This window comes from Galeopterus variegatus, unplaced genomic scaffold, assembly GCF_000696425.1.
Source record: "Galeopterus variegatus unplaced genomic scaffold, G_variegatus-3.0.2 Scaffold122, whole genome shotgun sequence".
NCBI classification, from domain to species: domain Eukaryota; kingdom Metazoa; phylum Chordata; class Mammalia; order Dermoptera; family Cynocephalidae; genus Galeopterus; species Galeopterus variegatus.
In genome coordinates, this window is record NW_007726233.1 from 437,448 (window position 1) to 461,048 (window position 23,601).

General features: G+C 44.9%; 1 protein-coding gene across 1 annotated transcript in view; it reads left to right on the plus strand.

The window, feature by feature from the left end:
* The window catches only part of PPAP2B (phosphatidic acid phosphatase type 2B), a 79,175-nt gene extending 56,830 nt beyond the window's left edge, over nucleotides 1–22,345 (plus strand). The window contains exons 5-6 of the mRNA XM_008588122.1: nucleotides 7,769–7,945; nucleotides 20,450–22,345. Of these exons, the coding sequence (XP_008586344.1) occupies nucleotides 7,769–7,945; nucleotides 20,450–20,575 (303 nt within the window). The 3' untranslated portion in view covers nucleotides 20,576–22,345. The remainder of the gene's footprint in view (nucleotides 1–7,768; nucleotides 7,946–20,449) is intronic.
* Nucleotides 22,346–23,601: the final 1,256 nt, after the last annotated feature.

Sequence of the window (23,601 nt, forward strand, 5' to 3'; positions counted from 1 at the left end):
GGCCTTTGGCAGCAGCTGATCCAGAGCCTCCATGGCTTTGAAGGGCACTCCATATTAGATTTAGATTTGCAAGATGATTGGCTTGGAAAAATCATGTTCCAAACACCGTATTATCTCTGGGCACAAAAACTTAAAGATGAGGGTAAGGCTTGTTAAAGATTAATGCAAATTCTAATAAGGAAAACCCCACAGCATACATAAGCATAAACTATGCCTCCTACCTCTAAGCCCTGGCCTGAACCACAGAGGTCCCCATCTGGATTGGCCCTACACCTCCAGGGTCAGGGATTGAGGATGACATGGCTATTTGTATAAAATGCCAGTACCAGGGCAGGTACCAATTCATGTAGCACACCTGGTGTCTCCTCTGTTGGGCCAGGTGCTCTGCTGCCTTCTGGGGATACTGAGATGAATCAAACCTGGGCCCTGCCCTTGAGAAACTCACCCTATGCATTCAACATTCAGCATTCAGCAGATATTTAGTGAGTGACTGTTCTGCACCAGGCATCACACCAGGGCTGGAAAGATGAAGATTAGTAAGGCATGGCCATAGCCCTTGGAGGGTTCAATCTAGAGTACCATTAGATGATGGTAACAGGCTGGTACATTCTGCAGTGGGGGCAAGGGTATGTGTAGCTTATTCTGGATGCTCAGAATTGTGGCTGCCAAGCTAACCTGGAGCAGAGGGTGGCAGAAGCCAGGGAAGGCCTCCAACAGGGTTAGTCACGTGGAGATGGGGGAGACTAGAAAAACTACCTGTGTGCAAGTGAAAAGGAGGATGGTGGTTTGGGGAACTGTAGGCATTCAGTTCAGTATAGCTTTGCTGGCTGGTAGGAAACAGAGAGGAGAGCACACTGGCTTTGGGATCATCAGTCCCAGTTCCTCACTCTGCAACTCAGATTCAGCAGCAGCAAGTTTATGTCAAGGTCTTTGCCTAGCTGCTGTCCTCTTCCCCGGGAATCTGCACCTGCTCCCGAACCTTCTACAGGCCTTCCCTGACTGTACTGCTTAAAATGACAGCCACTGCTCCAAGACTGATACTCCCTGTTCCCCTTTGCAGCCTTTCTTTTTCCACCCATTTCTTACCATCTAACATACTATATATTCACTTGTTTGTTTGTCTCCCCCCAACGAAATTTTAAGTTCCACAGGGGAGACTTATTTTTTTGTCTCTTGATTCACTACTCTATCCCACTTCCCAAAACAATGCCTGACACTTAGTAAGTATGTGATGAATATGTGATGTATAAATGAATGAATGAAGGAATGAATGAATAAATGAATCTCAGGCCTCCTGACACTCCCAGGCCGTGCTCTATTCCATTCCAATCAGAACTGTTTTCTTTTGTCCCTCCATCACTGACTTGCTGGACCACTAAGGGCCTGTGTGGTGCAGGAAAGAGCTCTGCTCACCTCTTTACTAGACTCTTCACTATGCTGCCCCGTGAGAACTGTTTTTGTGTCCGAGGGTTTGTTGGGTACCAAGGAAACAGGGAAGTGGTCCTACTCTGACAGCTGTGTTCTCAGGGCTGTGGTTGTTAGTCATTGAGGTTTTGTTCGACATGTTTGAAATCCCGGAGCATGGGGTCTGGTATGCCCACGAGGCATACCCACAGATCCTGGGCATGTCTGTAGAAACCCATTGTAGGAACAAGATTGTTTCCAAGGGGAATAAACCACTGTACCCGATGTTTTTCCTCTTTTTCCATTCTACTGCATTCATTCATCTCTGTGCATCCATACATCCGTTTCTGAGTACCTGTTCTGTGCCAGATCCTCAGACCCTTTGTGTGAGCACCTGGGAACTCTTAAAGAGCTCATAATTTTGTGTGGAAAGCCTGAAAAGTAAATAGTTGCAAACCAGTTGGGTAGGTTCTCTGCTTAGGGGGGTACTGAGGGGATAGAGCACAGAGGAAAGAGCTGTTATCTCTCCGTGAGGTATGCTAAGTCAGTTCAGACTCCCCTTAGATTAAGATCAGGTCCAGAGATTCTTCTGGTCAAACTCTTACAAAAGTTGTACACTTGTGTTTTGGACATGGGAGTTATTAAAGTGTGTGACAGATGCATTAGAGGAGGCTGAAGTTCCAGATGTCCCCTGGAGGTTGTCGTTTTGTCCATGACAGCTGTGTAGTTCCCTCAAATCACTCCTTTCTCTAAAGATAGAGGCCTAGTACAAAAGAACAGTACTTTGTATGAAGCAGTAATTCCCTAAGGAAACCAGGTGGCTCCACAGTTGGAACATGGACTCAGAGAGAGGCGAACTTACTCAATGTAAATCATGACTGTTACCTTGGGTGAGTGACCTGACATCTTTTAACCTTGATTTCTTCGTCTGTAAAATGGGCACAGCAGTGTCCACTAACAGGACTATTGTGACAATTCAGGTAATGTAATTTAAAGCACCTAGCAGTGTCTAGAACAGTGCTCAGCAAAATGGTAGTTTCCTTTCCTCCTCCTGATAGTGACGGAAGACGAGATTTGATGTTCTTTTGAAGGAGGAGAAAGTCAACTAAAATTTCTTTTTTGTGTCCTCAAAGTATTAAATAGCTTTCCAGAGAGAAATTCTAGTTCTACAGCATGACGGTGAGCCACTAGGCATATGAACCAGAGCCAAATGGGAGCCATGGAGGAGATTAGAGAAGGGAGAAAGTTTCTCACTGTGGGCGTCAGTGATCTGGACTGGCTTCCAAGAAGAGGGTAGGCAGGGACATAAGGAAGGACAAAAGCCTCCTTTTCACTCTTAGCAGAGCTGTCCCAAGAGCAATGGAAATGAAGTGAGAGGACAGTGCAGACCTGTTTCACCAGTATGCAAATCACATAAGGCAACACAAATGACTTAGCAAGAACGGAGTGTGGCTCACCCACACATTGACTCTGCTGGTTCAGACCGGAGAGCAGGCTCAAATCCAGACAGGCCTTTCTTAGGAGGTTTTGTTGGAATTCCACAGGACCCCAGCTTTGAAGCGAGGACCAAGACAGAGAAGAGAACTCCATTTATAGAGTGAGTTCTATATGCCAGGGACTTTCGAATCCATCATTTTAGGGGAAGGGAGGCAGAGGAATCTTCATGATATCCATAGTCAGCAGTTTCATTTTAGCAACTGGAAGCAAAATCTTAGTATAGGAAAAGGATTTTAAGATAATATTCCTTTTTAGTGAAAAAATTTCATTGCATTCATTCTGTGTTTCACAGAGTTTTGAACATAATAGATGCTTGCAACTTTTTTTTTGAATAAACAAATCTCCTTATATTATATATGATAAAATAGAAATTCAGAGAAGCGGAGTGACTTACTCTGGCTGGTACGTAGCAGAAAAAAGATTCCAATCTAGTTGTTCTGACTGGAAATCAAACACTTTCTGCAGTGTCAGAGTGATGTTTGGGAAGTGGATTCTGATGCTGATTCTTCAGCCCAGAGGCTTTCACACAGATGGGGAAGTAAACCCAGATAAGACATGTCACCAGCTGCTGACAGAGAGGTTAGAGCAATTTCAGCTTTCTGGTTTTGTCCAGCTCTGCTCAGCCTTCTTCTAATCACCCTCTTTGGGGCACCTAGGACTTTGCTGAAGCCCCTGCAGGCATTCTGATTCTGGGAAAGTCTCCTTGCTCTGTTGGTCCAGGATAGGGGCATGGCATGGTTACAGGGTTTGCCATCTTCTCTTGAATAGTTGTATTTGCCCCCTGTGGAGTGAGAATGAATGGAGCCTCCAGAGTTACTTATTGCCCCAGGCTCCAGAATGTACTCACTGATCCTAGTGAGGTCCAAACCTCTAGCCTGGAGTATCTCATGTGAATTGATCTGTAAACTGGCAAAACCAATCTATTTAGCAGTGAGATTGGTGTGGGATGGAGGGAGTTATCAGATCATTAATCAATCTCAGAGTCTGTTGCCACCAGTCTACTCAAATCAGATGTAGCCACTGGGTGAAGATCATCGTGCAATCTCCTTCTTTAGTAATTTATTTGTTGTGGTGAAATCGCCACAGTCATTGAGTTAAATCTCACTTACCAAGGCAAAAGAGTGATCTAGATTTCTGAATCGTGTCTTGAGTGCCTGCCCTGTGCCAGATGGGGTCCTTTCCATGTTGTCTCCTTCCATCCTGGCAACTCTGAGAGGGAGATACTGTTCTACTGATTTTACAGAAGAGGAGACTGAGGCTTTGAGGAGTTAAGTGACCACACACTTAGTAAGTGGCAGAGCCAGGACTGGAATCAAGGCTATCTCACCCCAAAATACACTTTACTGTTGCACAGCTTTCCTCCAAGCTGCAGACACCAGGAGCAGTCATGGCCTTAAGGCATTCCTCCATAAATGGGGACATGGGGGAGCAAGCCCCCATCTGCTGGCTGTAACTCCATGTCTGGCTGCTTCCCCAAGGAATTCTTTTCCCATGGCCCCTACTTCTTTCTCGTTCATAAAGCACTCCCTTCCTCCCTTCCTGGAGCTATTCTGCTAATGGGTCTCTTCCTCTCTCCTCAAGGTTCTCTGATGTATGCATTTTTTTTTTCTTTTATTAAACTCCAACCTTAAATATCTGAATCACTGGAAGGGGACATGTGGGCCTTGTCCGGTTGGGAAACCCACCCTTCCTCTGCCCCACCCTGGTTTCTAAGGCCTGTGACCTGAAGTCTGTGTGCGGAAGGCAGGGGGAAGGGTTGGGGATTTTTAACAAGCATTTTCTGAGGACCTGTAGATTTTTCCATAAGGGAAATAAGAAAATCTTGGTGCTACTAGGTCCCAATTAAGAAAAGTGATTAAAGAATAAAATCACTTATTTATTGAGTAGCACGTCACGCCATGCTTTTATCTATGCTGTCAACCAGTCTGTACAACAGCCTGTAAGATAGTGGTTGTTACACTTATTTTATATGAGAAAACTGAGTCTCATGAGATTTTTCTGATTAAAACCTGTGCTCTTTCTGTTACCTGTCCCAGCCCCGTCCATTGCCAAAGAGTCTTTAATTTCAGTAAAATAAAAAGATGACAAGAAATTAAATGTGAAAGGAGATTTGTTTCTAAATTAAATGTTTTATGTCTCCAGTGGCATCGGCTGCTCTTTAGACCACATTTACATTATTATAATAATCTCTACTTTTAAAGGTTTATTACCTTAATCAAAATATTCATTAGAAGGAAAAATGTTCATTCAAAGTTAAATCTTGGGTGTACTTTTTACATATTTAAATTCAACATGAATTAAAATTCTCTTCATTTATACCAATAAAAGTAACCTTTTGAACATTAGGAGTGTCAAAATAAGGATTTAGTATAGAGCATTCACCAGTCTTTTTTAAAAAGACCCTTAATATTCCATGGAATATGGTTTGGGAAAAACTGGCCTACTGATAAAGGTCAGTTTCCCTAGTCGGACACCCAAGGTCTGTCACGAACTGGCGCCTGCTTGTCTTTGCAGCCCTGTTTCACTCCCTGTACACCCTCTTCTCTAGCTATTCTGAACTATTCGGAGTTCGGGGAAGCCATCCCTCTGTCTGGAACATACACCCCTCTCTACTGTCCCTTTCACTCCTAGCAAATACCCATTCATCTTTAGGATTCAGTCAAGCATCTCTTCCCCTTAGTAATTGACCCTGGACCCCCAACTTCCTTCCTAACTTCTATAAAATACATTAGTACATTGGGCCGGCCCGTGGCTCACTCGGTAGAGTGCGGTGCTGATAACACCAAGTCCACGGGTTCGGATCCTATATAGGGATGGCCGGTTCGCTCACTGGCTGAGTGTGGTGCTGACAGCACCAAGCCAAGGGTTGAGATCCCCTTACCGGTCATCTTTATAGAAAAGAAAAAAAAAAAAATACATTAGTACATTTATTTGTTTTCACGTATCCCCCCCAACTATATGCTCCATAGGGCAGGAATTATAACTTCTCGGTTTTTTGTCCTTGGCACCTGTCATAGTGCCTGGCTTCTTACTTATTTATTCTGGCTAGTATCACAGGTTTGGTCTTCTGGTTATCTTTAGAATAATTTTTTTGAGTTTTTGTTTTCTCCAGATCTTTTTAGGAGGACCATAGGAATCGAATTGAATTTACATGTCAACTTCTGAATTCAAAAGTGGAGTGTTCTGGGCCGGCCCGGTGGCGCACTGCTACAGTGCACCGCTTGGGAAGTGCGGCGGCGCTCCCGCCGAGGGTCCGGATCCCACATATAGACCGGCCACTCACTGGCTGAGCGAGGTGTGGGCGCAACACCGAGGGTTGCGATCCCGTTGCCGGTCCCGGTCCGGTACGGGCGCGACACTGAGGGTTGCGATCCATTGCCGGTCACGGAAAAAAAAAAAAAAAAAAAGTGGAGTGTTCTTTCAAATAAAAATTCTATTCACATTTTTATATTCCATATTTCATAAAGGCCCTATGCAATTCTTGCTAAGTTAATTATTATGTATTTAGTTATATTTACTATTATGATGATTTTATCACTTCTTTTAGATTTTTAAGTTGTTATTATCACATATGAGAAAGCCATTGATTTTTACCACTTGTTTTGCAGCCAGCAACATCGACACAGTCTCTTATCAGTTTTTTATTTGTTGCTCTTAGATTTTTCCAATAATGCAAATACTTATGTAATTTCAAAACGCTTATAAAGTTGCCTGTTGTTTTCCATGCCTGGCTTTCTTGGATCAGTTTTCCAAGCAGTTGTGGATTCAGTCCCAGATACTTCGTGGCCAAGAGTGACTCTGGGATCTCCCACTCTTCTGTCTCCTCAGGACTGGCTGCTGGCTTGCTCTGTCCTGACCACCACAAAGGTGTCCATTTGTCTCAGGAAGAGCAAAGTCCGGCTTTGTCACTGCCATGGGTCTATCTTTAGGCCATCATCCCCTCTTCTCTGCTCTCTTCTCCTTTCTCCTGGCCTCTCCCAGTGCTTTGATTTGTAGTCGGAAGTTCCCCTTGTCCCCTTGCCGCTTCCCCCTCATTTCCCAAGTTCCCACAGGAACCTGGGAAGTAGGTTGTGCCCAGAGGTTAGAACGGAAACTGCAGCAAGATAACTCCAGGGGACAATGCCCAGCTGACGTCATTTCAACTTCTTTGCTTCAGCCAGAGGTGGTCTTTTTTTTTTTTTTTTTCTTCCGTTTTTCTTCAGGTTACTCTTCTACCCCACCCAGTTTAGTGTCTGTCAACTTCTGTCTGAAAGTTCTCTGGCATTGTCTGGTTGGTTTATGTGTTTCCTTTCATTCTAATTCAAAATTTATCTTCCAAGTGGTAACTTAGAAACCTGTCCTTTGATAGAGTTGCTTTCTTTTGAAGCAGAAAGCATCCCCTTGCGAATATCGTGATACTTTCCCCGTATCATTGTGTATTTTATTTTCACGGCAGTACCAAAAGGCAGGTAGTGTAGGGATGGTACAGCTGTAAACCCCAGGGAAACACACTAATGTGTTAAGTGAGTTGTCATCAATTGTGAAAAAAAAAATTTTAATAACCCCAGTTACTGTTTTCTAATTAGTTCCAATCCAGAAAAAGATAAAAGGAAACTAATGTTTATTAAGTGCTTACTATGTGCCCCGCAGTGTGCAAAGGTCATTTACATGTGTTATCTATTTTTCTTATATTTTAGATCAAGAACTAAGGCTCAGCATTTAAATAAGTGGCTTAAGGTCATGTCCAAACTGAAAGCTCTGTCTACAACATGCCACCCAGGGTCTGGATGGTTACATTTAGCAGAAATGTCGTGTGTGTTGGCCTGGTCTTATAGAGCATGTGAAGGGGGACTCAATTGTGTCTGTTCATTTTGTCTCCTTCCTCCAGCTCTACCTGCAGGCTCGCTTCACTTGGCAAGGTGCCCGCCTTCTCCGGCCCCTGCTGCAGTTCACCCTGATCATGATGGCCTTCTACACAGGACTGTCCCGTGTATCTGACCACAAGCACCATCCTGGTGATGTCCTGGCAGGATTTGCTCAAGGAGCCCTGGTGGCCTGCTGCATAGTAAGTAGCATCTTGTCCTCAGTTTGCAAGCAGAACCCTGGACTGTGGTTTGCTAAATGTTTCCAGCTTGGTACTGAAAGCCAGGGAGCCCTCATTTCTGTTCTCTGCTTGGTATCCGAAGAGTCACCTTATCCCAGAACTACTTCAGTAGAATGAGAATAATTCCTGCTTCTTTCCATCCTGTGAGTTTTGATCCAATAGGGTCTGTAATTCCTCTTCTCAATAAACACAAAAGCTTTGGGCTCATAGAATGTTGCAATTAGAAGAGATCTCCGATATTGTCCAACTTTGTCACTTTATAGATGAAGAAATTTAGAGAAGAAACTTGCCCAAGGTCACATGTCAAGTTAGTCGCAAAGTCTGAGTCTCCTGACTCATAGAGTGCTAAAATGCTGCTTGGGCAGACACTTACTATTCAGTGAAATTCTCAGCTTCTTGCAAAAACATCTACCCTTCCCTCCGTGACCTTTGGGGTGACTTGGTCAGACCCTAAACTCAGTGCTGGTGGGAGAAGAGGAAGTCTGCTGAAGGCCGAGCCCTCCCCCAGCCTGAGGGCCCTGCACAGTTCACACAGTTCCCTGGAGACTGGTCTTGGGATGGGACACATGCTGCTTTGCCTCAAACAGACGGGTCCCCCATTTCACATTCTTCACCCTTATTCCCAGTGAGGGTAGGATAAGGCATCCCACCTCTCTGAGCCGCCATCAGTAATCTCTGTTTTCCCTGCCCGCTAAAAGTTTTGAGGGGCATATTCAGCAAACGTGACTGAGCACCTGCTTTGATTGTACCCCACTGGGCCCTACTCAGAGAAGCTCACCCGAGTCCAGCAGGAACCCAGAAGACAGCAATGGCTGGATGTTTAAGCACCACACATGCAGGTTGTATTGTTGTTGACTGTCATCCTTGCTCATTCACAGTAAGAATTATGAACAATAGAGAGACTGAAGCCAGCTCCTCCTTTTCTGGTGTCTGAGCCTGGCTGCAGGCACATGTCTCCCGACAACAGCCTCTCCCCACTCTCCTCTGCAATAGCTCATCTCACTCTGTACTGGAGTTGTCGATGTGTGTCTCCCTTTAGACTTTAAAGGGGGCAAGGATCCTCTATATCATGTATGTTATTCTCCCGAACTTACCAAGGCCTCCCAGGGATTCTAGCTCAGTTAAGTAAATGTGTGCTTAAAAAGCAAAAAGCTAGAATCAATGAGTTGTTCTAATCTTTCTTGAGAACACTATAGAGAACATTCTCTTGAAGGCACAGGGATGAATAAGGCTCAGCCCTTGCTCCCAAGGTAATCCCATCTAGCTGCCTGCACAACCAGGCCAAGCATGAGAGCCCCAGTACAATGTTGGGCTGTAATAGAGATGTGTGCAGGGTGCTTCAGTGGGCAGGCGAGCGCCTGACTCAGAGTGGTCAAGAAGAAGGGGAAGGAGTTGCTGCCAACAGAGTAGGCACCACGAGGAAAGTAGCATCTGAACCTCTTGCCAGCCTTGGCATTGGAATCCTAGGGACTAGCTGTTTTGATGGCTTTCTTCATTGCTTTTTCTTTTCTTTCTTTCTTTTTTTTTTAATTTAAGTCAAGACCAGAAGGGAGAGAAATTGGGGGAGCAAACTGTTAATGAGAGCAGCTGTCATTGGCCAGCTTGTTCTCTGGTTCCTGGCCCTTTAATGTGAAGTGACAGTGGGGAAGGGGCGTTTGCACTAAAGGGTAACCCTTTGCTGACTGTGTCTTCTGAGCTTTGCTCTCAGCAGGAGGACAGTCTGTTTTCTTAGAGCCACTGCCTTAATTGGAATCTCCTCCAATTAAAAAAATTAAAAGGGGATCCTTCCTAACTTCCTCTCTTTTATATCCTAGAGCACCGGCCATGTGCAATTAGACAAAGTGTTCAGGGGGACCAAAGTTTATTTTCAAGAAGGGAATGAGGAGTCTGACTCTTATCCTGTAGCACAGGATAGGAATATTTTGATCTTAGCGTTTGTAAAGCACCTAGTCTGCTAGCACCATTCTAGACACTTTTACCCTTGTCTTCTCTTAGCAGCATGAAGCCCCTTTACAGATGAGGTAACTCAGGCCTGGAGAGATGCCTTAAGCTGTCCAAGGTCAAAGAGCTAGTAGACAGCTGCTCTAAGGGTTCTAACTGATGACAAAACTGTGCCCTCTGCACTCTGCAAGGAGGGGAGGTTCCAGAAGCTAAAGGCCAGCTAGAGTTAGCCTGAAGCAGAAGCTGCATAGACAGCTGCTTAAAGAGTATCATTTAAGTATGCCCCAGGGGCTGTCCCAACCCTTGGGCTGCTCCAGTCTTTACTTTGAGTTTGAAAGCCTGTTTTACCATGTAAAGATGGTTTTGGAAGGGAGTGATAAATATCTTTCCCTGTCTTTTGCCCACTCAGCTGTGAATGTGTGAGGGCAGGAACTCGATCTTATTTACCATTTTTCTCCAAATGCCCAACACTCAGCCTGGTGCACAGCTGACTTCTTGGTCCTGAATGACTTAGAGTCACGGCACTGAGTGATCCATTCCATGTAAGCCATATGAGAGGCCAGGGCACAGAAATGCCTGGAAGCTGTAGCCGCGCAGCAAAGAGTTTAGGAATGCTCAGCCAGGAGAAAAAGTGGCAGTGGGTCCTTTTCCCAGGATTCCCCGGATTCTGTTGTCCTGGTTTTGACTGTGAGGAAGACAGAAGTAAAGATCAGGACCCTGGATTGAGCCAGAGATGGGTAGGTCTGTGAGGGTGTGAGGACCAAGAGGCCATGTAATGAAAACACCAGGTTTCTGGGACAGGGAATGGTGTGGAGGATGAAGGGCGTCTGCCTCATCGCAGGTTTTGCAGCTTTATCAGGGTTTCTCCCCAGGTTATGCAATGTAGCTCTCATATTCCAAGCAGGCATCTGTGGCTCCCACTGTCCTTGTGCCACGTAGCAGAACTCTCCCCCTGGAGTCAGGGCTGGCTGTCCCAGGGAATTCCAGGGAAAGCCAAGTTACTATTCTTACCTGTGAATGTGGCTGTGTTTAACGGTCGTTGGAACACAAAGACATCACCTAAGGTTAGGAGGATAGAGAAAGAGGCAGCTTAGTATGGCACAAAAGCCGCTGCATGGGGTGCCAAGAAATGCAAGATGCATCTCTCAGTCTTCAGCCAAGCCTCTATGGACTCCCTATTAACTTGACCGAGATATAACACCGACTGACATTTATTGAGAGCTCACTGTGAGCCAGCCATTATGTCCAGCACTTTACATAAATGGTCTTCACTCCCCCGAAAATCCTATAGTGAAGGTTCCATTATCCTCACTTAAGAGGAGAGAAAACAGGGGCTAAGAAGAACTAAGTCACTTTGACAGAAGGCAGAGAAGCTGGAGTCGGTCTCAGGCAGCCTGATGCAGAGCCAGTGCCACAGGACCGGCGCTTCTAAGGGCCTCACCTCTTGACTCCTCTCTCTATGCCCTCTCCTCCAGGCATGCCAAACTTCTAGGTATTTTCTACTGCCCTGAGCTCTTATCTTAGATAGCTAGCCCCGTTTGATGGAATACAGTGCCAGCTCCACCTCATCTCTGATGAAACCTTCTGTATCAGTTGCCTATGGCTGCTGTAACAAATTACCACAAACTTGGTGGCTTAAACCACCGCAAATTTACCTTCTTACATCTAGGTTGCAAGTTAGAAATGGGTCTCACTGGGCTAACATCGATGTGTTGGCAGGGCTGCGTTCCATCTGGAGGCTCTAGGGAAAATCCATTTCCTTGTCTTTTCCAGCTTTCTGGAGCTGTCTGTATTTGTTGGCTCATGGCCCCTTCCTCCATCTTCAAAACCATCAGCATGGAATCTTCCAGTTTCTCTCTCTGTCACTCACTGGCTTCTGCTTCTATCTTCACATCCTTCTATGACTCTGAACCACCTGCCTCCCTCTTCTAAGGACCCTTCTGATTACATTGGGCTTATCTTGATAACTCAGGATAATCTCTCCATCTCAAGATTCTTAACTTAATCTCATCTATGAAGTCCATTTAGTTATGTATGTAACATCATTTTAGTTTCTGGGGATTAGGACATCTTTGGGGACCATTATTCAGGTTAGCCTACCTTCCCCAGTCCCTGAAAACAGAATTGTCTATTTTTCTTAGTGCTCCCATGGCCCTTTGCACTTCCTTCCTGCTGTGGCTTTTGGCCTGTTCCATCCATTTCCTGCTTATATATCTGCCTCCCCAACCAGACTATGGGTGCTTTCATAGCAGACTCCGTGGCTTAACCACCTGGTAATTCATTCTCTGTGCCTAGTGCAGTCACTGACACACAGTAGGTGCTTGATGAATGATGAATGAGCTTGTGGCCTCAGGATGCTTCCCGTCTGTGCCTGGTTTCTTCATCCGTGAATTGAGCTTGGGGGCCCGGTGACTCCCTGACCTTTTCACAGAGAGATTCTGTGGCACAGCTGACTTTGTAGTGACCAAGCTGATCTGCTTTCTCAGGTGGAACCGTCTCCCTGCAGAGCCTGTGAAGGTGCTCTGCATTTGGGGATCAAAGTCTGTCTTTAAGCCCCAGTGATGCAGTGCGTTACCCCAAGAATGTTGGTTTAGCCACTGCAGAGCCTTAGGCAACAGGCTATGACAGCCAAGCACTTTGACCTAGGTCTATTGAGGGTAGGTCTTGTCACAGCAAGCTGACTTGTCTAGACAAAAATCACATGCCACATGGGAGAGGGTTCAGTTTCCTCCCCTATTGCTCACGAGTTGACTGCTTTCCAGAAAGGGAAGACAATGGAACCCAGCACAGAAAACCTACATGGTGTCATGGAGACAGGCACATAGGGTCAGACAGGCCTGCACGCTGATGTATACCTTCACAGATGTGGACAGAGGTACACAGAGGCAGAAAGACCCAGCTGTACTCAGACACATAGATGTCCATTTTCTCTGTCTTGCCAGAACTCAGAGCCACAGACACACACAGACAGACAGACAAACGCAAGCATATGCACATACTGTCCCTCATAGACCCCCCTCTCACCTACACACCCACACAGTCACCCCTATCAAAGATGTGAACTGTACAGCTGGACTAGGACGAGGGAACAGATATCAGTTCCATTTCCTGTCTGGTGACAACTTGCATATCTGGTCACCTCCTCCCTGACCCTCTAACAGATGGCAAATTGGGGGGTCCTGATGGGGTCAGGGCAGGGCTGGGCCGCCATGGCTATGGGTTCAGCAGAGGAAGCAGCTGCTCGTGAATTTCGTAAACACACAGCCATGTCTTTCCTGGTTTTCCTCTTCCCAGGGGCGTGGCTCTGCTAGCAGTTGCTCTTTTGTGTGCTGCTATCTTCCTCCAGGATGTAGGCAAGGGCCAGGGCGTTCTTTGTGCCCCAGTGAGTTGACCTTGGGAGGAAAGACCAGCAGAAATGCTAGTGTGAAGAAGAGTTTAGTGATGACAACCCCTGCAAGCAGAAACTGCTGGGCAGAGAGAGGGTAGGACATGCCCAAGGACACACAGTGGCAGAGTAGGAACCAGATACCAGGTCTTTTGACTTCATCCAAAGGACTAGAAGATGGAGCGTGCTTGGTCTATGCCATAACTTTGTAAGATCTCTTCCTTCTCTAACAGAGAGATTCCCATCTATTCCCTTTGACTTTACTCCAAGGCTTCGAGGGCACAGGGGAGTGGATGAGATGACCTCCCAAATCTCTTCTGGCCCTGCAAAAACCTAGCTCTTTGCCCAGAAGGCTCTGAATTTGCTACCCCTGGCTCCTGTTCTCAGGTGGGTAGGAATGTGGATGTGGGAGAGATAAGGAAACAAAAGCAGGGATGAACTTGGGCCCCTAATAGATGATGACAGTACCTTTGCAGTACTCTATAGTTTGCAAAGTACTAAAATCTTTCCTTCTTGTTCCCTCCAGCTGAGGTGGATGGGGGTGGATAATGAGGCAGAGACTCAGAAAGGGGAGCTGTATTTGTGCCACTAGCTAGGTAGGCCTGTTGGGCAAGTCACTTCACCTGTCAGCTGCCTCTTCCTTTTCTGAGAAGTGGGGGTGATAATAACTTACATGATTTTGGGGGTTGAAGATTCAGTCAATGAAAGATGCATGAGCCTGGCACATGTAACATGTTGATTGTGTATCGTGTGTTAAATACTATGCTCTGTTTTAAGGATTCAAAGCTAAAAGAAGTTGGTCCTTAAAGAGCTTATGGTGCAATAGCTTTATAAGACTTGAGTGTGATCCATATTAAGAAATACGTTTTATGTCATGACCCAGTAGAGGCACCCACACATAACTAAAACAAATCTTTCACAAGATAAGACTTACCCTTACTTCGTGTGAGACATTTTAGTATTTTTCTATTTAACCTTTAAAAATGCTGGTGGTGACCACGCATTGAGTTGATACTGCAACTTACTAAGCCCTTGAGACTGATATAGCAGGAACTGACGTGTGAACAATAGAAGGTAGAAGGGCACACATGATAGGGGGCATGGCTGCTGGGGGGGTCCTCTACTGAGGACCGTGAGGTGACAAGACAGGGGATAGTTAATTCTTCTTTAGGGCATTGGAGGACTAGAAAAAATTCTTTAGAGGAAGCGATTCTTGAAAGATGAGTGGGTGTTTGCTACAAGATACAAAAGGAAGAGAAATCCATGCAGAAGGAATATTAAAAGACATGGAGATGGATGAGAACAGGGTGCGTTTGGTGACCCTGGGAATGCAGAATGATGGGGCTTGGGGGACAATAGGGGAAGGTGAGCTCAATGAATAGTAGCCCCCAATTACTTTCAGCTTCGAAACTGGAGGATTTCTGGGAGTGGTGTTCTTGCCTTTGTCCAGCCTCTGACATCCTTGGGTACCACATTCCTGAACTCCAGCTCCTGCTGGATCTAGTACCCCATTGACAGAGCTGTCAGCCCCCTGGGTCCTCCTTACCCGATGCCCTCCTTGGTGATAGCCTAGGAATACCTTCCCGGAAGCCTCCTTTCCAAGGCACAGATCCCAGTTCTCTTTCAGAATAACCCACAACTTTCTCTCCTCTGCTCTTAAAAACCTTTTTTTCTGTGGAACTTTCTCATGTTCCTCAGTAGCAGTGATGATTCCTAATGGTGGTAGCTGACATAGAATTTGAACAGTCCTTCATAGGTAAGAAGTACTTCACATATGTTATTCCATTTGGACCTTACAGTTGGAGAAGGTAGATTTCTTTTTATAACATTTGCAAACAAATTCAGAGCAGACCTATCATCTGAAATCATAAAATCTCTTCATTTTGTATAAATTCAAGACTACACAAGAATGTGACTTAGCCTGGGTCACACAGCAATAGCAGTTTTGGGACCAGATCTGCTTCCTGACTCCTAGTGTGACACTCTTTCCACTCCGTGATGGTCCCTCTCAGATATACCAGGATATCAGTGCATGGACTCATTCCCCAAAATAGTTCCAGAAATTGTAAGACTTTCAGAGCAGACCTTGTTTGTCCTATGGAAAACTCCCATCAGCACATGGTCTTTATATCCAGCTTGAATTTGTGTCACCTGTTCATTCATTTTCTCAGCCATTCCTGTTTTCCCTCTCTTTTTTTCCTTCTTCTAGTTCTTTTCTTATTTCATCACAGAGAATGGGGTTCGTACAGCCTAGATTTGCCTTGTTTGTGTGTAATTTTGCTCTTGAAGGAAGGTTGACATTGCCCAGAGTGCTTGGGTAACTCAGATCATCTTCTGCCCTTGGACCACAGAAAAGCCTGCCATTCTGACTCAGGAGGAAGTCAGAATCATTTCCCCAAGACAGTATCAGAGGGAGCCAAAATACTAGAAGGCAGAGGAAAGCAGAGCAATAATTTTTTCCCTTAGCTTAGTTACCCAAATTTTAAGAGCTTATATGGAAACAAGAGCAAACTTTTCCAAAGTTGAAAACAGAACTAGAAAGGAAAGCGTGGCCTTCCCTGCACACATAGCCACCCACACATACACACTGCCTCTAACAACTGCAGTCCTGTCCTCCACGTTTCCAAGCCCATCTCTTATTTGTCTTCACTGCATGCTTGTAGTTCAGGACTCATCTTCTCCAGGACTCTGCTATCCCTGCCTTCAGGCTCACTGCACCCTTTGTGACTCCTTCTGCATTTTAGATACCTACATGATCTTAATTGATCTTAATGCAGCTCTTTCTTTTCTTTTTTTTTTTTTTTTTTAAAAGATGACTGGTAAGGGGATCTTAACCCTTGACTTGGTGTTGTCAGCACCACGCTCAGCCAGTGAGCGAACCGGCCATCCCTATGTGGGATCCGAACCCGGGGCCTTGGTGTTATCAGCACCGCACTCTACCGAGTGAGCCACGGGCCGGCCCTTAATGCAGCTCTTTCTAACATGGTGTTTTCCTGTTTAAGCCTTGACAACAATTCCTAGGGACAAAAGGATGAGGTCTGAACTGCTTAATGTGTCCTAGGAGGCTTTTCAAGATCGGGCTCTCTCCTCTGCAGCCTCATTGACTGCTCCACCCTAGCCAGACTGAGTTTCCTGCAGCTCCGAACGTGCTGTACTCTTTCCCCTCCTGTGCCTTTGCACGCGCTGCTTCCATTGCCTGCAACATTTCTGGCATTCACCACCTGGCTATCTCCTTCTTAGCCTTCAGACCTAAGCTCAAATACATCCTTTGGGGGAAGGCTTCTAAGGCCCGCTCCCCACCCCTTCAGTCTGGGTTAGATGCCACATTCTCTGTACTTCTTTAACACCCTGGCTTCTCTCTGTCATAATCCTAAAAATATTGTATTGTGGTTGTCTGTTTACCTGGCTCTCTCCCTCATTGGCCTGTAAGCTCCTGGAGGACAAAGGACTCTGTCTCATGTATATTTATCTTTATGTTCTTGGGATTTGACACACCGCAGGAGTTCAATAAATATTTATGGAGTGCATTCATCCATTTTTCAAAAAAAAAAGTAATTTATAAAATTCAAAGAATCAAGAGAATAGGAATTGAAAGCAAATGTTCTGGGCAGTGTAACTTAGAACTCCTCTTGGTGCTTACAGCATAGTTTTCTTGTTTTCTGAAACTGTGTTTATTGTCTAATGTGTTCTTTCAGACAGCGGAGAAGATTTGTGGAATATAGGACTGTGGGGTGGGAGTGGGTTTGTTCATAGACCTAAGATAGCTACTTCATTTGCTAGGCCCTTCCTAGCCAGGGCCTCTGGGTTTTCTTTCTGGGTGGAGATCATTTTCTTTAAAATATGGAACTCCTCCAAGCCAAGAAGTTTTCACTTCTACTAGTCCTTTTTGTGTTCTGCTCTTCAAGCATTAGGAAGATGGAGCTCCATTTAAGTCTTGACAGGATCATGTTTCATGATCCCAGAAAAGTGTTTGTGTAACCTCAAGCCACGCTGAAAGTGAAATACAGCTTCTAAAGTGGGATTCTGCTGGACCTGACTCAACTTTTCATCTTGCCGCTTGGCTGTGTGCATTTGGTGTTTGAGTATGTGCTTCCCCTAAAGTCCTTAGGAGTTGCATATGCCAAGGCTTGCTTCCCAGTAACTAGAGAGAATTTTAGAAATTCAACAACAAACATTTATTGAGCCCAGTGGTATGTGCTGTGGGTGATACATGGTGATTGGGGCTTGGGCTCTGTCCTCAAGAGGCGTCCCATCTAGGAAGAAAGGCCAACGAGCACAGTTTTGGAGACATGAGAGAGCATGACGTACTCTAGGCCCAGTAATTTCTTTGGTGTCCAGAACGTTAGAGAAAGGAATGTCTTTTATTGAACTATGTACCAGACACAGGTTTAGGTGTTTTCAAGTCCATTAGTGCCTTTAATCTTCATATCATTCCTATCTTGTAGCTAGGAAATGAAATCCCTAATATGTAGCAGATACAGGCCCAGCAAATTAAATTGGGCAATCCAAAAGCTGGTAGATGGAGGTGGTGGGTGGTTCAGGATCTTCGGCAGGGAGGTGTTTGGTAGGGATGAGGGAACTGATCCCTGCTATATTTGCCCTCAGCAGATGGGATGGAGTCTGGGAGAAAGATCTCTAAGAATTGAGACCTGTAATTTCATGAATCTAGCTGCTAAGCTGGAGTAAGTGGAGTTGAGAGCCAATGATGAGGGGGTTGATCAAAACCTCTTCCTCGGAGACAAAGTGAAGGATGAAGGGGAAGATAATTTTTATGTAGAGATGAGGACATTGTCTCTGCACCTGTCAGATGATAGCATAGTTTTAGTATAGTGAGAAGTGAGGTTGCTGGGGGAGATAAAGAGAAATGTGGGTGTGGGGTTGGGGTAGAAAAGAGTTGAAAATTTTAATTATCTTCACATTGAACTTTAATCACATCTGTTAACATTTCCTTATACTGGGGGCACTTGGAAACCCCCTGCCTGACCACTTGTAAAGGATTCCCTTACTGGGGAGCCTAGAGCCTCCTGGCAGGTTCTGTACAAGTCTTTTCTTTCCTGATTCTCCTGTTTGACTCTGGTCAGGAGACAAACCTTTCTGTCCCATGATTATCACTGTTCAAACCTCCTTAGAAGGGGCTGGCCTGTGGCTCACTCGGGAGAGTGTGGTGCTATTAACACCAAGGCCACGGGTTCGGATCCCATATAGGGATGACCGGTTAGCTCACTGGGTGAGCGTGGTGCTGACAACACCAAGTCAAGGGTTAAGATCCCCTTACCGGTCATCTTTTTTTTAAAAAAAAAAAAACCTCCTTAGAAAAGAAAGAGGAGAAAAGGTTTATTTTTTTCCTTTGTGAAATAGTACATTCACTGGTCCTCAAGCTGTAAATGTATTAAGATGTAACACTTCTTGGCTACTATTTCATTTTCCTATAGTAGCATAGAAACAACCTAGCTTTCTTTTCTCTTTTTTTAAAAACAATAATAATAATTAAATGTCTAAGTAGGTAATGTATGTAATGGATACAAATTCAAAAGGTACAGGGGTTAGACTGGCCAGTAAGTCTCTCACCTTTGTTTTCTAGCCACCCAGTTTCCTTCTCCTGGGGTAACCAGCATCGCCAGTTTCTTGCTGTGATTTTGTGCCACTTTGTTGATTGCTGTGTTACCACAGAAGGGACATTGTGGAAACTGTCTGCACAAGTAATCCATGTTACTACTGTGCCCAGGCTCTGGCTGCTTATTTTTGGTGAAGTTTTATTCAGAACTCTATTTTCTTGCCTATAATGCAGCCAGAATGAAGTCACAATGCCAACATTATTAATGAGAATATTACCATCTGCAGAACAAAGACTTTTCAATTCAAAAAGCTGTTGGGCATAGGAATTTTGCAAGTGTTTTATTTCCCCATTTGAAACCCAGCCATGTGTTTCCTATTAAGTTACATGACTGATAGTTGCTGCTTACGGTCACTTAATACAAGGGTACTTCAAAAAGTTTGTGGAAAAGTAGAATTGAAAGATAATACGAATGTTTTTTAAAACTTTTTTCAGGGGCCGGCCCGGTGGCGCACTGGATAGTGTGCCACTTGGGAAGCGCGGCGGCGCTCCCGCCCAAGGGTTCGGATCCCACATACAGACCGGTTCCCGCTCGCTGGCTGAGCGAGGCGCGGGAGCAACGCCGAGGGTTGCGATCCCGTTGCCGGTCCCCAGTCCGGTACGGGGGCAACACTGAGGGTTGCGATCCGTTTGCCAGACACGGAAAAAGACAAAAAAAAAAAAAAAAACAACACCTTTTTTCAGTACCCTGGTACAAACTCCTGTTGCTAAATGTCTCACTTGATGTCTGTGTGTTTATTTTGCCATCTAGTACAAAGCATGCTTTTTTTTTTCGGTACCAATAGTTCATCAAGTTCCTGAACCGTAAGCTTGAGACAGGAATGAGCTACCCTTATACCTTTGCAAGTGGGTGGTCAGTAAGTGTTTCTCAGTGATTCTAAGAAAGACTCAGTGCGTTCACATGCCCCGGAGGAGGAAGGATGTTGGGAACAAGTGATAGGAGGTTTTTCACTGACCTTTCCTCTGGGTTAGTTGCTGACTCCTTCAGTAACAAGACCCTAGCTTCTTGATCCTCATTAAATGGTTGGTATCACTGAGTGTTCAGGAAAAAGTGGTCACCACTGTTTCCTTGTTACTGCTTCTGCTGATAGGAATTCATGTTGGCTGATCTTTTTTGGTTACACCCTGGATTCCTTTGTGACGAAAGGGAAAGTGGCATGGATTAATGACAGTGACTAATTATGCCTTGCTTCCTTTGTTTAGGAACTTATCTTTCTTTGCTGTTCTTTTGCCTTGAGAAATAAGGAAGTACAGGTGGCAGATGGAGAGCATGGGACTGAGAGTCCATAGAACTGGGTTCTGGTCCCACCACTGCTGTGCAACCTGCCCTTCTCTGGGCCTCAGTGTCCCTATCTGTCCAATAAGAGTTGGACTGTATGATTTCTATGATCCTTCTCTATTCAAAGAGCTATGATTTGGGGTCCCCTTTTCCTAAAGTCTGTGCTTCTCTGACCTTTCCTTTGCCTCTGTGTCCCCAGATCCCAGATGTCAATTACTGATTTGGATCTCTGATTTGCGCTTCTAGGTTTTCTTCGTGTCGGACCTCTTCAAGACTAAGACAACACTCTCCCTGCCTCCCTCTGCCATCAGGAAGGAAATTCTTTCACCTGTGGACATTATTGACAGGAACAATCACCACAACATGGTGTAGGTGCCTGAGCTGTTTTTGTAAAATGACTGCTGACAGCAAGTTCTTGCTGCTCTCCAATCTCATCAGACAGTAGAATGTAGGGAAAAACTTTTTGCCCGACTGATCTTAAAAAAGGAAAAACAAAAAATCTTACTTTGTGGCCTTCCAAAATAGGTAGTGTTCGCCTATGTGGAAACAACAGCAAACTAACACCAAGTGCCGGAATCCTGGATGTGCAATCGGTTTAAGTGTTCATGTTCTAGTGAACACGGGCTTGTTCAGGAACAAACACTAACATGATTGGAGTAGAGTCTGCTGGTCACCTTTTGTGACCTGAGGAATCCCAGGCCTGTGAGAAAAGCGCAAATTCATGTTGTAGCACACGATGCCAGAAATAGCACTGAATCAAGAAAATAGCCATGGGGAGTTCCCCTCTTGTGTGTCTGTGTCCATCCCCTCTGTTCTCTGCTGTGACTTTGATTCAGGAAGTTTTGTTTTGTTTTTTTAAATACTAGGAAAAGCAAGTTTTCAAAGTCACGTGATCAGATCCCAAATCCAAGTTCCCAGTCCTAAGGCTTCCTCACCTCCCCAGCCCATAGGCCAGCAACCCCAGTTCTTCACTTTAGTGACTCTGTGGATGAGTGAATTTCACAGATAGCACAATTTCAAAAGAAACCGAGGGTAGGGATCCTCATCTGTCTTCTTTTGACACGTCATCCTGTGACGTTGACATATCGATTGCAGGATGCTGATGTTGTATACATCAGTCACTGGCCACTTGCCCACTTAGAAATGGTTAGACTTCGGTTCCTGCTTTCTCCTTTGATATCCTTGCTCTGTGCCTACTGGGGTTTCCCGTGAGGGTCCAAAGGCACGGTCTGCCACCAGCTGATGCAAAGTAGCCTTCTGTACAAGAGGTGGGAAGTGAAGGGGGAAGAATGAAAAAAGGAACCAAACTTTGGTTACTCAAAGTCAGAAGGAGCCAGAGTAGCAGATGGTCTCTGTCTGAGAGGCTACCCTTCAAGATAACGGAGCTGAGCTGATGAGGGTCTTTGTGGGAGTTGCTCTTGCTAAGCGGTGTAAAGCACTATTGTCTTAGGGTTGACCCTTAGGGCAGTTCTTGGTAGGTTCTGCTGGGCAGAACACATGGGTTAAATCTCCGTAGAGAGTTTTCCTCATCCTCTATCCATAAGTGTCCTTCCAAGCAAGGTCCCACTCTAGGTTGTAGACAGGGACTCCTACTGAACCTTTGAGGAAAGGGAGAAGGAAGAAATGCTTTTAGATCTTGGATGCAGACCTTTCAAAGGGCTACATGTAACCATATGGATCAACCACATGCACATCCTTGCTACAGAATCCGTCCTTTCATTTCAACTTATAGCAAGCTATGATTTTTATATATAAATATTATATAAATAATGTATAAAACATTAAAAGTTAACTATGTAAAATATTATTTCTGAAACAATTTTAGCTATATCCACTATGATTATAAACTGTGTCTCGACCTGTGTTATTTACATTAGCTGCTTAAAAAAGCATTGAGTTAATTTTTTTTAATATCAACTAAAATTTCATAGTTCTGTGGTAGATATTGTTTTACAACGAAAGAAATAACTGCAACTAGAGAAAACTGTATAAAAACATTAAATTGTCAGTATTTTTGTAAGGTTCCATTTTGTAAAGAGAATAATATTCAAAGACTTTTGTAGCATACAAAGTGAAAACTTGTATCTGCGAAACTATACTTGTGTTAAATGTGCTTTTTAAATAAAAGCTCATAACAACTGATTAGGGAATTGGAAATGTAGAATGTTTGGGGATGGTGGTCTCGGGTGTGTGGGTAGGAGGGGGGGTCAGCCTCATCTCAGGGCACTGCTCCTGATCCCACTGTGGGAAATATGGTGGCTAGAATAGAGATACCACGTCTAAGCTGCTCTTTCATCTCGGAAAGCCTGTTTGCAGAGTGGGCTCTGGCTCTACTCTCAGCTCAGGCTCTTCTGAAGAGCTTTTGTATTCTAAAAGGAGGCAGGAGCTGTGGGTCCCCCAAAGGCAGATAAGCAGTGCTTAGATAAGGCATGCTTGGGGAGCTTAGGAGGGACCCCTCCACAGCACTCATCACAGGAAGGAGGGTGCACCGCTGAGAACAGGGTTGGCCTCCTGCTTTCCCTCCTTGTGTCTCCCCAACCTGGAAGAAAAGGGGAAGCTGGAATTAGCCGTTATCAAGCACCCGTGTGCCAGGCATTTCTGCCTATTTGTTTTTTTGATCCCCACAGCAGTTCTTATTTGGAGAAATACGGAATACTAAGGAATGTGAAGATGAAATGACTTGTCGAAGATCCTGGAACAGTAAGTTGCAGGACAGGTCTTATATTACTTTCCTGTGGCTGCTGTAACAACTTACCACACACACAGTGGCTTAAAACAACACACATTATCTTACCGTTCGGGGGCTCTAGGGCAGACGTTGTTTCCTTACCTTTTCCAGCTTCCAGAGGCCACCTGCATTCCTTGTCTTGTGGCCCTCTTTTTTTCATCTTCAAAGCTAGCAACGTTGAGTGAGTCTTCACTCTGCTGCCTCTGGTCCTCTTCTCCCACCCCTTCTTCATTTAAGGGCCCTGGTGGTTACATGAGCCCACTCAAGTAATCTAGGATAATCAACCTGTGTTCAAGTCAGCTGATTAGCAAACTTAATTCAATTGCTACCTTAATTCCCCTTTGCCATGTAATATAACATGCACAGATGCCAAGTATTAGGGCATGGAAATGTTTGGTTGGAGGACCATTTTGACTATAGTAGTTTACCCTCCGGCCTCCAAAGATTCACATTTGTCCCACGTGCCAAATAGATTCACCCTGTCCTCACACTCCCCAGATACTCAACACATTACAGCATCAACTCAAAGTCCAAAATCTTATCTAAATCTTAACAACTCAAAACCCAAATCTCATTATCTAAACTAAGCCATTTAGGTTAAGTATGAGGCTGGGGATTTAATCCACCTTGAGGGACTGTTGCTGTCCATCTGTGAACCTGTGAAACTCAA